This window comes from Corvus moneduloides, chromosome Z (assembly GCF_009650955.1).
Source record: "Corvus moneduloides isolate bCorMon1 chromosome Z, bCorMon1.pri, whole genome shotgun sequence".
Lineage (NCBI taxonomy): Eukaryota > Metazoa > Chordata > Aves > Passeriformes > Corvidae > Corvus > Corvus moneduloides.
In genome coordinates this window covers 33,181,756-33,196,252 of record NC_045511.1, presented here as the reverse complement: position 1 = coordinate 33,196,252, position 14,497 = coordinate 33,181,756, and the positions used below count along the sequence as shown (strand labels likewise).

Below are 14,497 nucleotides of genomic sequence, written 5' to 3'. Positions count from 1 at the left end.
CTGCCTAAAGGTTCAAAGTCAATAACTGCATACTAATATTAACAATATTTAGTTTCAAAATATTGCTGGGCATAAGTAGAAGAAAACAAAATTTATTTATAATGTTATCAATTATCTATTTTAGCACCATTTTTATCATTTTACTTCTAATACCAGGGAGTAGAAAAACCCTACCTTGTTCAAGTATATTTCAGACCTCCTTTTCTTTTGGAATTTCCTAGGTTTTCTCTAACTGTTCAGGTTTATGAAGGTGACTTCGAAGTCAATCTTTTCACTACTGATTTGTGTCTCTACAGAAGACATCTCAGCCTGCTTCCCTGGAAACCACTTTTTAATATCATCAGAGTCCGAAACAATTTTGTTCAATTGCTGAATGCATCAATATTACCCTTTTCTTTCTCTGTCAGTGTCAGAGACACAACAGTGTCTCCCAACAGTGGGAGGGAATTTCCTCTTTCCCTGTACTGCTTCTTCAGGTGGCACTGTGCAGCATGTTGTACATTGTGTGGCAAGACCATGGTTGTACAGACACATTTAAGCACGGGGCTGCATTTGCCTCCACAACAGGCTGCCATCTTCCAGGCATCCTCTTCTAGCTATGAGGGTTGGTTTTCTGCACATGCACCCTTCTTTTTGCACCATACCATCTCTTATACTCCATGTGAAGGTCATTGTGGGAACAAACTTGTTCACTTCTTGATGAAAAAGTTAAAAAGTAATGTATAAAAGTGGAAACTTCTGCTTAAGACCTTCCCCTAGGACATACAGGGAAAAATAGAGTATATATTATGAGGTGTACTTAAAATTTTTTTTCTTTCTTTTCCTTTTCATTATTTATTTGATTGTATAGTTCTCCCATTACCATGTCAAGTAAGATTGCAAGCATCTTTCAGGAGCAGCTGTTAGTTTCTTTTGTTCTTGTTTCTTCATTATTTGATTTTCTCTGAGGCCTAGGAAGGTTCAATCCAGATGTGAACTATTAAGATGTACTACAACTTAATTATTTTCTAATATAACCACATTTACAGATAATGCAGCTTGAGAGACAACACAACACTCACTCATAATTACCTTTAGATTCCAATTTGGTATTCCCCAAAACTTTCTTAACCTAAAGACACTTGTAGCAGAAAACCAACAAAGACATCTTAGCAGATCTAGGTGTGATACAGATGCTAGAGTTTCCCATTTATGTGTGATTTTTTGTGTATGCAAAATGGGTGATACCTACTTTTAAAATCCTTTCCAGTCTTATTAGTGGTTTCTTCTATCATTAAGGGCAGTCTCATTCTGTTTCTCTAGAAACTATCATGACACTACATTTATTCCAGCCAAAATACTACAGCATATTGATCTAAAAAAAAAACCTTTATCTGAAACAGAAGATGTTAATATTACAGGACTGGTTAGAAATGTACAAAATTTCCCAATCTCATTTAATGATATTGACATCTTCCATATTATTTGCTCATGCTTCACTTCTGAAACAAAAACATACCTCATTTGCTGCAAATTAATGATATATAAGTCAATATGAAAGTTATTGACATGATGACAATATTATTTTAATGTATATTATTTCACATAATGTGATTTCTTTGTCCATAAATCTACTGATAGTGTTATATTTTGACTCATGGCCAGCACTATTCCATTCCAAGAATCTAAAAGACCTTAATGATTTTGGATGGGGATACAAGGAAAGAAACCAAGACTAATTCCCTTGTCAGTAAAATTATAACATTAATATCATCCTTTATTTTTTTAATTGGAGGAGATTAAATCAGTTGAGTTTGTTTGCCATGGGAATTTAGAGGTTGTTTAAATATTTAAGCACACAATTTAAAGGTTGAATGCCCCATGCTCTTGAATAGTTGGCAAAAGAAGTTTGTGGGTTTTTACCTTCTGTCTGTTTACACATGTTCTCTGATTGGGGCAGAAGACGAACAATCCTTATCACTGACATCTGCTTTCTGTACCACTCATTTAGTAGATCACTCTGTGATTCTGCCTCCTGCTAACAGCAGGAGACTTGACTTCCACCATCTACACACTTTCTAGGGAGTACTGCATGTACTGTCTGAAATAAATAATTTGGAATAGGCCATGAATTCTGGGATTCATTGGTGTAAAAACTGAGCAGTTGCTTCAGATGCCCTTTCAGACTCAGTGGAAAAAAAGAGTAGGAGACTAACCTTTGCTTCACATTTCTGCTTCTTCCGGCTAGAGACAAAGTGAACTGCATCCCAACCATGGGGATCACTACCCCATATGTTGTATTTGACTCCTCAGCATCTCTGGTCTAACACACAGATACTACTTCAAAATTCTGCTGCTGCTCCATCTTTAGTTTTTACAGAATGCATTCTTTTTCCAATCCTTTTACAACTTATGCCACATTATCCTCTCTGGTCTCCTATACACACATACTATATATATCTTCATCTTACAAATTGCTGCGCCCTAAATTCTAGTTTGTTGCCCAGTCTTTTGATCCTATTTTTCCTTGCTGAATGATACAGTACCATATCAAATGTAGGTTTTCAAATATCATTTTCAATACCCACTTTTCTAAATTATTCTCTCTTCCAAAATTGGTCCTGCTTCTCATGCTTCATTTATTCTGACAATGTTCCGAAGAGTCTAGATAGTAGCAGAAAAAAATATAGTTTCCTACATAAAGTAAAGTACCTTAAACATGCCTTTTGAGCACCCTATGCTGCTGAAATTTAAGTGTTTTTTGGAGAATGACTTCTACAATGATATGTTCTGTAGTAAGCTGTGCAGATGTGTAAACATGCAATTCATCTCCTTTTCATTTCACCTCTTCTCGGAGTATTTGTTTATACTTAGCTGATGAATGCCTCTGAGCATGATCCTGTCCTCATATGGCTTTGAAATGGGTAGCCAGTGGGCAGCTTAGCAAGGGACAATGGTGCTAACAACACCTTGCCCTACCTGGTGCCAGAATAGCTATGATCTCTGAGCATTCCTCATTTGAAGGTTACGCTCACATTGTTAGGTAGGATATTCCATGGATGGCATTCACTGGGAAAATACATTGTCATTGGTAATGTTGCTAGGTACTAGCTCCAGAAGCTCAGTTTGAGCTTTTATTCTTTTCTTTCTCATCATACTCATATTCCTCACAAAGGTGGGCACAGGGCCCAAGTGATGTTAAGAGCAGAGATGTTTAGCGTATTGACTCACTGTACTGACTCAAATGCCATTACAGATTGAAATGTTGCACACAGACAAAAGACTTCTTTTAGATTAAGTTTGAGCTTTAGAAGGATTATTGTGTTTATTGATCTGTTGGAGCATGGACTTTCGGTGAAATTTTCTTTGATCTTGGTATTGTTGAAACATAGAGCTTAAAAACTATTTGATCTCTATGTAACTATACCAATAAAACAAATTAACACCATTACAGCACTTCATAATTAATAATAATGTTGTCTTCTCAATAATACTTTAATTTAAGCTTCATTTTAAATTATGTCTTAGGAGTTCAAGGGAAACAGCAAAGAGAGTAAAGATCACATTAAGCCTCTTGTTTCAATGTGTGAGAAGCGTCATTTAAATTTTTCAAGTCAAATCTTGGCATTAGCTAAGGAGAACTTGGCTCTGCTCAAAGGAACAGACTTCTGTCAATGTCAAGAACAATCCTAAAGAGTAAAAACAGTGAACACAGAAGGCTGCACTGAACCTCTGGGTTAGAAACAAACAGTGAACAAAGATTAACATTTATCTGAGCTTTTAATTTGTTTTCACCATTGCAGACATTTTAACATATATGCCATGACTTCATGTTGCTATGTACTCCTTCAGTGGAATAGAAGAGTAACAGAGAAAAGAAATATAAATCCAAGTATATTTTAAATTGAACTTGCGTCTCTGTAGAGAAATCAAAGTATCTATTTTTTAATATAAATCTTGGAAAACCTCTGCTGTAAAAGTCACAGTCAGACTGTATGTTAACCGTTCAAAAGATTTTGCCAATTCCATAATTCCTCATGTCCTAATTGTGAAGTTCAAAGTACAATTTAGGTGAGAGTGTTATAGCTTTGACTCTAGGAGAAGAGCAGAAAATACAAGATTGTCAGTAAGTTTTTTGTACACTCATCTATGACATGGATGTTTGTGAAAAGTACTGAATTAGAGAATAAAGTTCTCTCCAGAGGGCACTGGGAACACAGTGTAACTGTCTGAGCATCCCCACATAGCCTCAGCAACCCCAATTTGAATGACTGCTTCAATTAAGAAAGCAGATGGTCATTTCTCCATGGTTTACTTCCTACCGGTGCTAGTGCTAAATGAGGCAGGTTTTAACCATAGTTATGTGGTAGAGAAATGGAAATACTAAACTTTATTGCCAAATGTATCTTCTTGTAAAAGTAATACTGCTACTGAAAGTTAGTTGCTTCTGTTGTTTAAAAAAATTAATGGTTATACTATGTGCTTTTGAAGTAGCTAGTTACTCATGAAGTACTTGCAGCTAATTCTTGGAAGGCTGGCTAGTCATACACTGCTGGCTTTAGTTCTTGTTTCCAGCTCCTACATCACATGAAAGACAACTAAAAATACATTAAATACTTCTCCATACAAGCAAGTTTAAAAAATGCTGCAATAATGATAGGTGCTGAAAGTAAAAATGTTGTGTGCAAAGTTATGAAGAGAAGCAAAGGAAATAAAAAGAGATTACAATATTTCTGCTAAAGTGTAGTCTGTGACACAGCAAGAGAAAACCTTGACAACATTCAATTTCAGAATTTCAGCATGTTTTGGATATTCCAAAACTGTATCAGATATTCAAGGTCAATCATAGATCTAACCAATATAATTTGTTACTATTTGTCCTATGCTTATCCACCTCACTAAAATCAAAACCCATATGCCAAGGAAATAATGTAATGACAGCTATGTTGAGTATCCACAGTAATAAAAGAATAATAACAGAATAACAGTATTAGATGCTTCCTAGATGCTAAATGGTTTATGTGGAAATTTAATAGGCTAAAGGTGCTCCTGTATAAGGCTGGAGGGTGTACTTTATTGGAAATACAAATAAAATGTGCAAACACAAATTAAAAAAATATGTCAACTGTAAGGTTGGAGTTAATTGCAGTTTCTGAAGTTGCTTGCCTGCCTACTGACAACAGTAAATTCATACAGATTTGAATTATATTGAAGATTTATCTCACACTTATTTCATATTCCTGATTTTTATTTATTCTGTAGGCTCACTGTGACTACCAGTTTACGGTTTGGGTTTTTTTGTCTATAGCCTTATTGTTCCCTCAGCTGGGACATTTGTACACTTTTGATAAGAGTAATTCTTATTAAGAACTCAACTGGTGAAATGTATTATGCTGGGGGGCACTGGTATCAAGGATTACTCACCTTAGACCAGTCTCCCATTCTCCAGACGTAGCATTTGGAATAGTCCTCACAGTCCTCCGCCTCTTTAGGTCTTGTGGACAAAACACATTTCTTGCGCGGATTGGTGCACCTCACAGTCCGATGCCGTACTCCCTTACCACACTTTACAGAGCACTGTTGGAAAAAAATGTTTTTCAGATTTCTACAAAATTCACTTACCCCATTTCATCCCCTTCTATATGACTTCTGCTAGGCCAACATAAATATTTCACAGCTTCAGTGATCTACTGACTGCCAATCTTCAATTGCATCAACACCAGCTATATTAAAAAATAAAAACTAACAAAAAATCCTTATGGGACAGAATGATAATTGATTCATTTTTACCTAAAATTAGATCAAAACTTAAGGAAAAAATAGGCTTTAAAATAAGAAAATATCTGAAAAGTTATTATTAAATGGATGCAAAATGTTATAGTAAAAATATTAGACAATCTTTCTTCTTCAAATGAAAAGAAATACAATGATAGAAAATCAAAATAATATTCATAGGAATAAAATATGAAGCAACTTCAGAAAAGCTCTGTTAGTGTCCAACAGGCCTTTTTTGGGAGGGGGAAAAATGTAGAATGGAAAAGTAAATATTCCAAAGCTATGCAAGAATACAAACTGAACTTGAAAATTCAAAGTCACTATATAGACAGCATGTGAAAACTCTCTTCAAGTTGCTCAGAAGGTCCTAATCTATGGGGTTTTTCCATCATTCCCACTTAAACTGCCAAAAATGATGCCATTTCCTTCTCAAAACATTATCACTGCTTTTGATCATCCCACTGCTTGCAGTTCAAAACTCTCCTTTGCCAAGCCGATTATAACCGCAGGAAGCAGTAATGGCTAGCTTCCTACATAATGGTGGTAGTAGGAATGGCCATGGGAAATACCTCGTTCTTCAAAAAATATTTATTGCTTCCAACAAAAACATGCTCACTCATTTCTCATCTCTGAAGTAAAACAAACTGACTAAACAATCCGTGTATTTCTTTTTCTCACCTCTGTAAATGGATGCCTTTCTTCTCACAACCAGCCCTCGCATTATAAAACTGTGTACCACACCAGAAACTGCTGCTATTTACATCTCCTATCTCTACCTTAGCATCTGTTTTTCATCTTTGAAAACATTCCCTATTTGTTAGCTCTTTCTTGGTTGAGGATCAAGGGGTTCTGCTGAGTAGAGCAATCCAAAGAAGGGATTGAACCCACATTCAGAAGCTGCTATTTGTATTTTGATCACAGAGGGATCCATAGCACAGCTTCTAGTATGGGAGGCAATCAGAATTGCCTTTACTCTTCCAATGAAGAAGTTCCAAATAACCCTTTCATCATCATCACCAGATGGCAGTGAGAACAACACTCTTCTTCCTGCATGGTCAGTTAACTTGAGAAGAAGTCAAAGATGAAGAAAGCCAAATGGACAAGCACATTTAAAGACCTTAAATTAATAAAGCTTTTTGAAAAATAATTACATTTTGCAGCAATCCTTCAGGATGCAACATATGTGAAATCGTGTTATTTGCAAGCCCATTTGCCTATTGCTGTTGCTTTGGAGAAAGAGCAGAGAAGAAAGAGGAAGGGAAGAAAATGTCTTTCTTTGCCAGAAGCTCCCCTCAAAGCCTCTCTGAAGCAGGATGGCATCAACTATCAGCTGATCAACATCCCTTGGTACAAAAGTACATCCCAGATGTTCCCACTCTGAGCCCAAGGTCTTGTAGCTTGTAAGTGGTGCCTTAATTCTATTTGCCCCTAGTTACCCACTACTACAGTCAGGACATACTTGATTATACGTGCTTGAGAACTAGCCAGAAGAAACCGTTCCACGACATTAACTAGGTAAAATGTAGTAGTTCTACACAGCTGGTTTTCCTAGTCCCTGAACCCTTTGCCAAATCGTTGCATGAGGACCGTGAAAATCATTAGGCTGAGCTGTGCCACTTGATGCTGAAAAAAACCTTATTTCCAAAAAATACTAAGGCACAAATAACCACTACGGAGTATTTGTATAAATAAATGCAGCACCTCCGACCAGACTCCTGCCTCCCACACAGTCATGCAGTCCTGGCCTTCACAGCGCTGTGCAGAAGCAGGCTTTGGCCCCAGACAATCCCTCTCCCTAGCTCTGATCAGGGTCCCATTTCTGAGCTGCTGTGTGCAGGCTACTTGTCTGTTCTGGGTTCCTTTCCCACATGTCCTTGAACATGGTGTCCATTCTGTCATCATCCATCTGCAAAGAAACACAGGCAATGCAGTAATAAGCAATCAGGAAGGGAAAAATACCATCACATTATCTGGTTTTCTTTGCTCACCACTGTATACACCCAAGACACACTTGCATATTTTCAGCCTCCTCTTACTGTCCTTTTGCTAATGAAGTATTTATTAATCTAACATATATTTCCTCAAATACGGTATTAAAGTACATATAAATTCCTTCTGCAGTCCGCTACCCCTATGTTTTCAAAGAACTTTCCTCTAATTATAATTCCAATCAGAAAACTTTCAATATATATATACATTTTAAAGATGACAGATCCTTGATCAGCCTGCTTGTTTTACTCTGTATGTCTATCTATGTCAAGTGTATGCTATGCATGTAAAGTCCAGCATTCCTTGAAAATACTCTGTTGCAAGAAAGAATCACTCAAGTGTGAAAGACTCATTGCTCTGGAGAAAGCACAAAAGCCCACAATTCTTCATGTTCTTCAGAGTCAGGCCTAACTCAGGGTGCATGGTTTAAATCACAGCAACAAGGAAGGCTGATGCAGTTGGCAAAGCCCACATACCTGGAGAGCAGTTGTTCTAGAACATAATTTTCCCCAGATGGTCTGTAGATCCAGATTATGGCCATGTGCCCTTAAAAATCAAACAGTTCTGCTCCTGATGCAGTACACAAGCATATTCAAGGAAACTTAGTTTGCAAGGAGAGTTCTTAAGAAACTGAGATTTAATAAATTTGTTTCAACCTTCTGTCATGCATTTGTAGCAAGAAAATAAAACATTTAACTAAGGGGTTTTTTGTTATCTGTCCATATATATAATTTTAAAATCATAGCCTGTCAAGATAATGAAGTAGACTTTAAGGTATTTCTTCAAATGCCAATAGCAAATAAGTAGTTATGCAAGTGTATGCTTCAGTAACATTTCTGTTGAAAGCTAATAATTTTTTGTAATGATCACTTACAGTGTATTAAAAACTGGATCATTAAGGATCATTAAATCTTTCTACATTTCTCAGCACAGCATCTCTGAGTTTCAATTAGCAACATTTTAAATTTTTCACTTAAGAAGCTGGAAAAAACACAGAATGTTGAAAATTTATGGTAGACAATGCCTCAGAAAAAGACTAGATTATTCCATTTCTATCCATTAAGTGAACAGTAATGTTAATAAAATAAAACAAAGGTGTTTTCAAATATGCATATAATGAAATATAAATAATCCCTTCAAAGGGTAATGCCCTAGTTTGGGAAAGTACAAATGTAAGTGGTTTTGTCTTACTTAAAATGTATCCCACTTTGCATTTTACCAATTTCAGTGCATCCTTTCCAAGAAAGCTGTGTCTTCTAGTTCACTTTACATACTTTCTTCAACAGTATTTGCATTTAATTTATTTTTGGATTGTGTTGTTTAAAAATGCCATCTACCTGTCCTCCAGATGACTGCAGTAGACTGGTCCCAGTGCTTACTCCTGGAGGTGCTAGCCACCTCTTGCTAGCTGGTCTCCCCTCCCTGAAAGGTGTGGACTTGCTCTAACATGCTTTAAACAAGTCCATGCGATTCTTGAGGACTTCCTCAAGTCATAGCTCTTAGCTACCAAATGGAACCTCTCTGAAATGGGCCACTGTGCTGGCCTGGTCAGGCAGCGCAAGGAGCAGGCTGCCAGTTCAGCTGCAGGGACACCAGTGGGTGGTGGGCTTTGCCTGGCACGGGCTGCACACGGTGCGGCCTCCTGCCTCTTCCAGTGTTCAGCCATCAGAGTCTAGTTCAGCCTATTTATTGATCCACATACAAGGGTGAGAGGGAGGAGAGGAGCAAGGGGCAGGTTCTCTATACTTCAAGTTGCTTAAATGTAGAAACAGCAATTAACAGCAGTTATTTATTTATTTATTTATTTACTATTTATTTATTTATTTACTATTTAGTGTACCCAGAGTTTAACAAGAGCTTTTAAGAAGCAGAGCCTTGATTGAAAAAAAACCCACTAAAGTATATCATTAATTAAGAGCATGGGATTAAATCCCTTATACATCTTTATATAAACAGCATTTAAATTTCAGTTTTGTAGCACAGGTCAGTCTGTCAGAACAGTTTCTGAGGAGAGTAATGAATCACTTTATTGAATAAGAACTGATTTAGGCATGGTGCTTAAGGACTCTCTTTCATTACAACTCAGGAGAAACAACTTCCAGTGTTTCTGTTTTCCCTACATTTTGCATTATAACATTTTGGATGAATGTATTAACTGCACATTCATTGCCAGAAGCAGTCCACTTTGAGATTTTTACATCTAGATACTACAGTTTAATTTAACCAGATCACTATTACCTGGTCTGGCAGGGCTGTTCATTGCACTTGCGGATCTGTGGTTCAGGTTTTGTTAAATATTTGCACTTCTTGTTGTCCACAAGACTGATATTCTTGTTCATAATCTTTGTGCAAGAGACTGTTGTCTTTCTTTCACCTAGTGAAAAAAGAAGCAGGTATGTGAGGAAACTGAGAATATGCAACTTTGTTAAAGGAAGGACACAGATACAGCTATTTCATATACAGTTTGGCTAAAATAACTGCAAAACCAGTATAAGAAATTCAAAGCTAGCAGGGAGCCTGAAAGAAATCCTACAGTTTGTAGACAACATTTTGAGTTTCAAACCTTGTCTTTGAACACCACCATCAACAGAGTTTTTCTGCTTTACTCCTGCAACTAGTTATAGGCCAAACCCTTACTCTTACTGGAATAATTTTCTTTCTCAACCACTGAAACCCCAGAGCTGAGCAAAGCTTACAGAAAGTTACAAAGAAAAGTATGGTTGTTAATTACTCCATAAGATGAGGAAAGAAATGACAAATTGTGGCAGGCACTCAGATGAAGGGAATCAGCACATGCATCCTTCAATGGGGAGCCTGCACTATTTCTCATGAACTAAAGAGGCCTGATGACCTGATCTGCAGGGTAATCATTTAGGAAGCTGAGTATGGTAGCAGAGATCCAGTGCATGCTCTGTACAGAATTCTTGTCCTGATGGGTGGCCTGGAGCCTGGTGTCTCTTGAACATTGAAGCATTAGAAATTAAAATTTAATGTAATACTGACCACAAGCAGAAACTTGTAATTAGACTGGAGCCTAAATTTTAGAAAACTAGCAATCCTTGAATTCAGGATTTCAGTTAGTAGAAAATAGGCTCATTACCATTTGCTCCTATGGTTACTTTTTAACACAGTCTGGAAGTTTACTGGCAAAGGGGCTGCGTGCATAAGCAGGGCAAGCTTAAGCATGAACATTCACCAGAGGTCAAAAATGAGCCTGTGGATGGAGCAGTTAAGTTATAAATGCACATTATGTGCGTGATTACAGCTGACATTTTACACAGTGCTTGTGTACGTGAGAGCACATGCAACTAATCTATCATATCACAGCATTTGAAATGTTTGACAATTCTTTCTGTGTATTCGTATTCTCTACCACATGAAGAAAACTTTTCTGCAACACAGGAGGTCGCAGACCAGTTACATATATAAACATACACAAAACCACATTGGCTTCATCAATAATTTTATCCTGACACATACTTTGAGCATTTAAACAAAACTATTGATAGTTTTTATATTATTTATTTGGATTAATTAAAATATTGATGCTAAATTTTAATCATAAATAGTTAGGGTAAAAGCTGCAGTATTTTAATTTCATTATTGCTTGATATTTAGGGAAGAAACTGAAAGAAGAGAGAAAATAGTTTTGTCTAAAGTAAGAAAAATCTTCCAGTAGTATTTCAGAATATTTGCAGTAAGAATACCTTCTATGGAATTTCGTAATAACTCAGCTATTTTAGACAATAACATAAAATGAAGGCCAGTTACAACAGAAAAAAAAAGATAAACATTAGAGTAAAACATTTAAATATTTATTTAAGCATTAATGTAGAATAAATTACTGACATACTTCATTTTAAGATTTCTGCAGATGATAGGTAACTTCAGAAATATTTGAGGCAATAATGACAGATTGTAGTTGCATTAAAAGTATTCTAAAAAGCCATCAGGAAATTGTAAAAAGTGTGAATTCAGAAGTAAACAGGAATGCACTTTCAAGAATCAGAGGATGCTACTAGCACCATGTACAAAATACCTACTAGGGAAGAAGCTTTCTTACCAAACCACAGAAAGCATGTTTATGGAAACTACAGCAATCTTTCATGACACCAGGATTGTTCACAGAGTCAGAGGAGCTAGAACACTGTGTTCCTTATGCTGCTGTTATTAGAAAGAAAAGCATTTCCAGGTTTTCCTATTCAATCACAACGTGCGTGGCAGTTTTCAGAACTGTTGATCAGAGCAACCATGACTGTCAAGATTGTAAGCACGAAAGACAGGTATCAAAAAACAGGACAGTGTTCACAGGCTGACTAATTGCACAAGGTATGAACAGATCACTGTACATTGCTTTCATTAAAAATAAGAAGTGTTTTTCCAGTGTAATTATAATTTTAAATAACATCTTCTAGAAAACAGTTTTAAAGATTTTTGTTACATCAATACTGTTCATATTCCAATATTTGTTTTCAGAATCATATTTTGTTCTTCCAAAATCACATTTTTTATGGTTAATAAACATAGGAAAAATATCACATAAGCATACTAATATCTGCTGTTGTAATATTTGTTCCATATGTTTCTGGATCATCTTCAACCTATGTTAATAACAGTACTTATTTGATCTGAGACTGGGATTCAGCTTTTCTGTGGTTTGAAATGTCTCTTACAGATCATTTATCTTCAGTAGTTCCAAATACAGAGTGGAATGCACTTTCTATTCTTGTTCTAGCTCTTGCACTTGTATTTCTTCTTGGAAACTGTCCTGAATTTGCTTGTTAGTCTAGATTTTGCTCCTTCATTACCATCTTTTGCTACTTTTTATATTTAGTCTGAATCTTTTCCTACAGTTATCACAGTTTTTTTAATGCATTTAGGAAGCATGAGACTGATGTACGGCCACATTGTATGGAATCATACAAGCCACAATGAGGATATTAGTATTAAATATACAACACTGACCATCAGAATTGTAAATATATATAAACACACAGTGTTTATACATATAGGTGCATATTGCATAACACATTTGCAATGTATATATATATATGCATATTGTATACACATATGCGTTTTTGATACGCGTCTCTGTGTGTGTGTGTGTGTTTGTACATTTTTCTCTTATTTTACCTCCTCCACATACAGCATCACAGTCCTCCCAGGTAGAATGTGTCCACATGAAAAGGGGCTCTGGTACTTTAGAGCTCTGATTTTCAGGGAGAGGATCCAGCGGGATTGTGTACTCATAGTGTAAACCATAGCTTTGGTCATGGAAGAGCAGCACCTGCAAGACACAAATAAGGAAAGCCTTCCTACATACACAGACACTATGGAAGACAAACTCCAAACTGCAAGGAGATAATCTTGAAAAGCACAACAGAGTGACTTGATGCTCTATTGCCTTTCAGTCCTCCTGATGGATTTGCTGGAAGAAATTAATTAGAGTATCCAAATCAAGGCAATGTGAAAAAATATTTTGCTTTATTAAGAAAATTCCTTTAATTTAAAGGATTTGAATTGTGAAGTACTCCCCCATCATGTCTCCCTCTTTCTTTATGGTGGCTATTAACTTTTCCTCTCCTAAACTGAAATGCATCAAAACTCAACTTTTCCATGGAGAACTTGGGGATTGCAATTCTGAAATGGTGATGCTGTGCTATAGTCAGCCAGGATTAAAACAGTCTGAAATTAATTTGAATCTCTCTCCTTAGCTGGCACATCAGCTTTTTATGACATTTGTAGGAATGCTGAGACCTTCAATCCTGCCTCAACAACATAAAGATTGTTCTTGGATTTAAATGCATTTTTTTACAAGCAGGCTGACAGACCTCTCTCTCTCTCTCTCTCCTTACCACCACCCCCTTCCCACTTTTGTAGATATATATGTAAAAACAAAAGTAGGTATATCTTACATATATCTTATTATCCTCAGCAGTCTGGAAAAAATATTAGTTACTATTCTATATCATAGGAATCAAGTAAAAAACCCGAATTGTCATACCAGTAAATGTAAAGGTGATGTTGTGGGACCTTTGGCTGATATTTTCTCCCAGAGACCTCTCCGAACATAATGGACTGTGGTCCCAGCAATATTGAATGTTCCAGAATGCTCTATCTTCCAATCACTATTGATTGACTGTTTTCCAGCATCCCGAAGAGCTGCAAAATATATTAAAAAAGCCCAGTATAAAAGGTGCCTGTTCAGTAGTGATTTTCTTCTCCTCTCACTTCCTGTTCGGATAATTTAAAAAGTAGTTGAAATTCACCTAACTCTGATTGCAAATATATTTATGGATCCTACTGTACATGAACTTCAATTGGTATATACCTCAGAAACACCTTCTGGAGGGAATGCCTGGCAAAACCATGTTTAACATTTAACATTACTTGAAGTTAGCAACAGTATTTTAATGACTAAAAAGACTGACAGGCTCCAACATAATTCAAAATTTGAACACTGAATTAATTTAAGGCAAAGGGAACTATTCTGTATTCCTAGGGTGGTCATTTCTATAATCCATAAAAGCACGGGAAACACAATTTTCACATGAGACTCTTCAAGATTTGTGGAACTAGGCTAAAACTTAAAAAAAAGAAAAAATTCTAGCTCCAAATTCTTTCCTAATAACTACACTTGCCTTTTCTGCACCTTGGAAAGCGATAAGACTTTATACACCAATTACCACGTAATTGGGTGCTTCTAACAAGTAGTAAAAGCTTGCTCTTTTTGGCTCATTTCTCATGCTAACCT

General features: G+C 36.3%; 1 protein-coding gene across 1 annotated transcript in view; it reads right to left on the bottom strand.

Annotated features, from left to right (window-relative positions):
• The window catches only part of ADAMTS19 (ADAM metallopeptidase with thrombospondin type 1 motif 19), a 136,443-nt gene that overhangs the window by 16,784 nt on the left and 105,162 nt on the right, over positions 1 to 14,497 (bottom strand). Inside the window, exons 17-21 of the mRNA XM_032096782.1 lie at positions 13,748 to 13,905; positions 12,877 to 13,030; positions 9,982 to 10,117; positions 7,456 to 7,660; positions 5,404 to 5,556 (exon numbers count right to left, since the gene is read on the bottom strand). Coding sequence (XP_031952673.1) covers positions 5,404 to 5,556; positions 7,456 to 7,660; positions 9,982 to 10,117; positions 12,877 to 13,030; positions 13,748 to 13,905 — 806 coding nt within the window. The remainder of the gene's footprint in view (positions 1 to 5,403; positions 5,557 to 7,455; positions 7,661 to 9,981; positions 10,118 to 12,876; positions 13,031 to 13,747; positions 13,906 to 14,497) is intronic.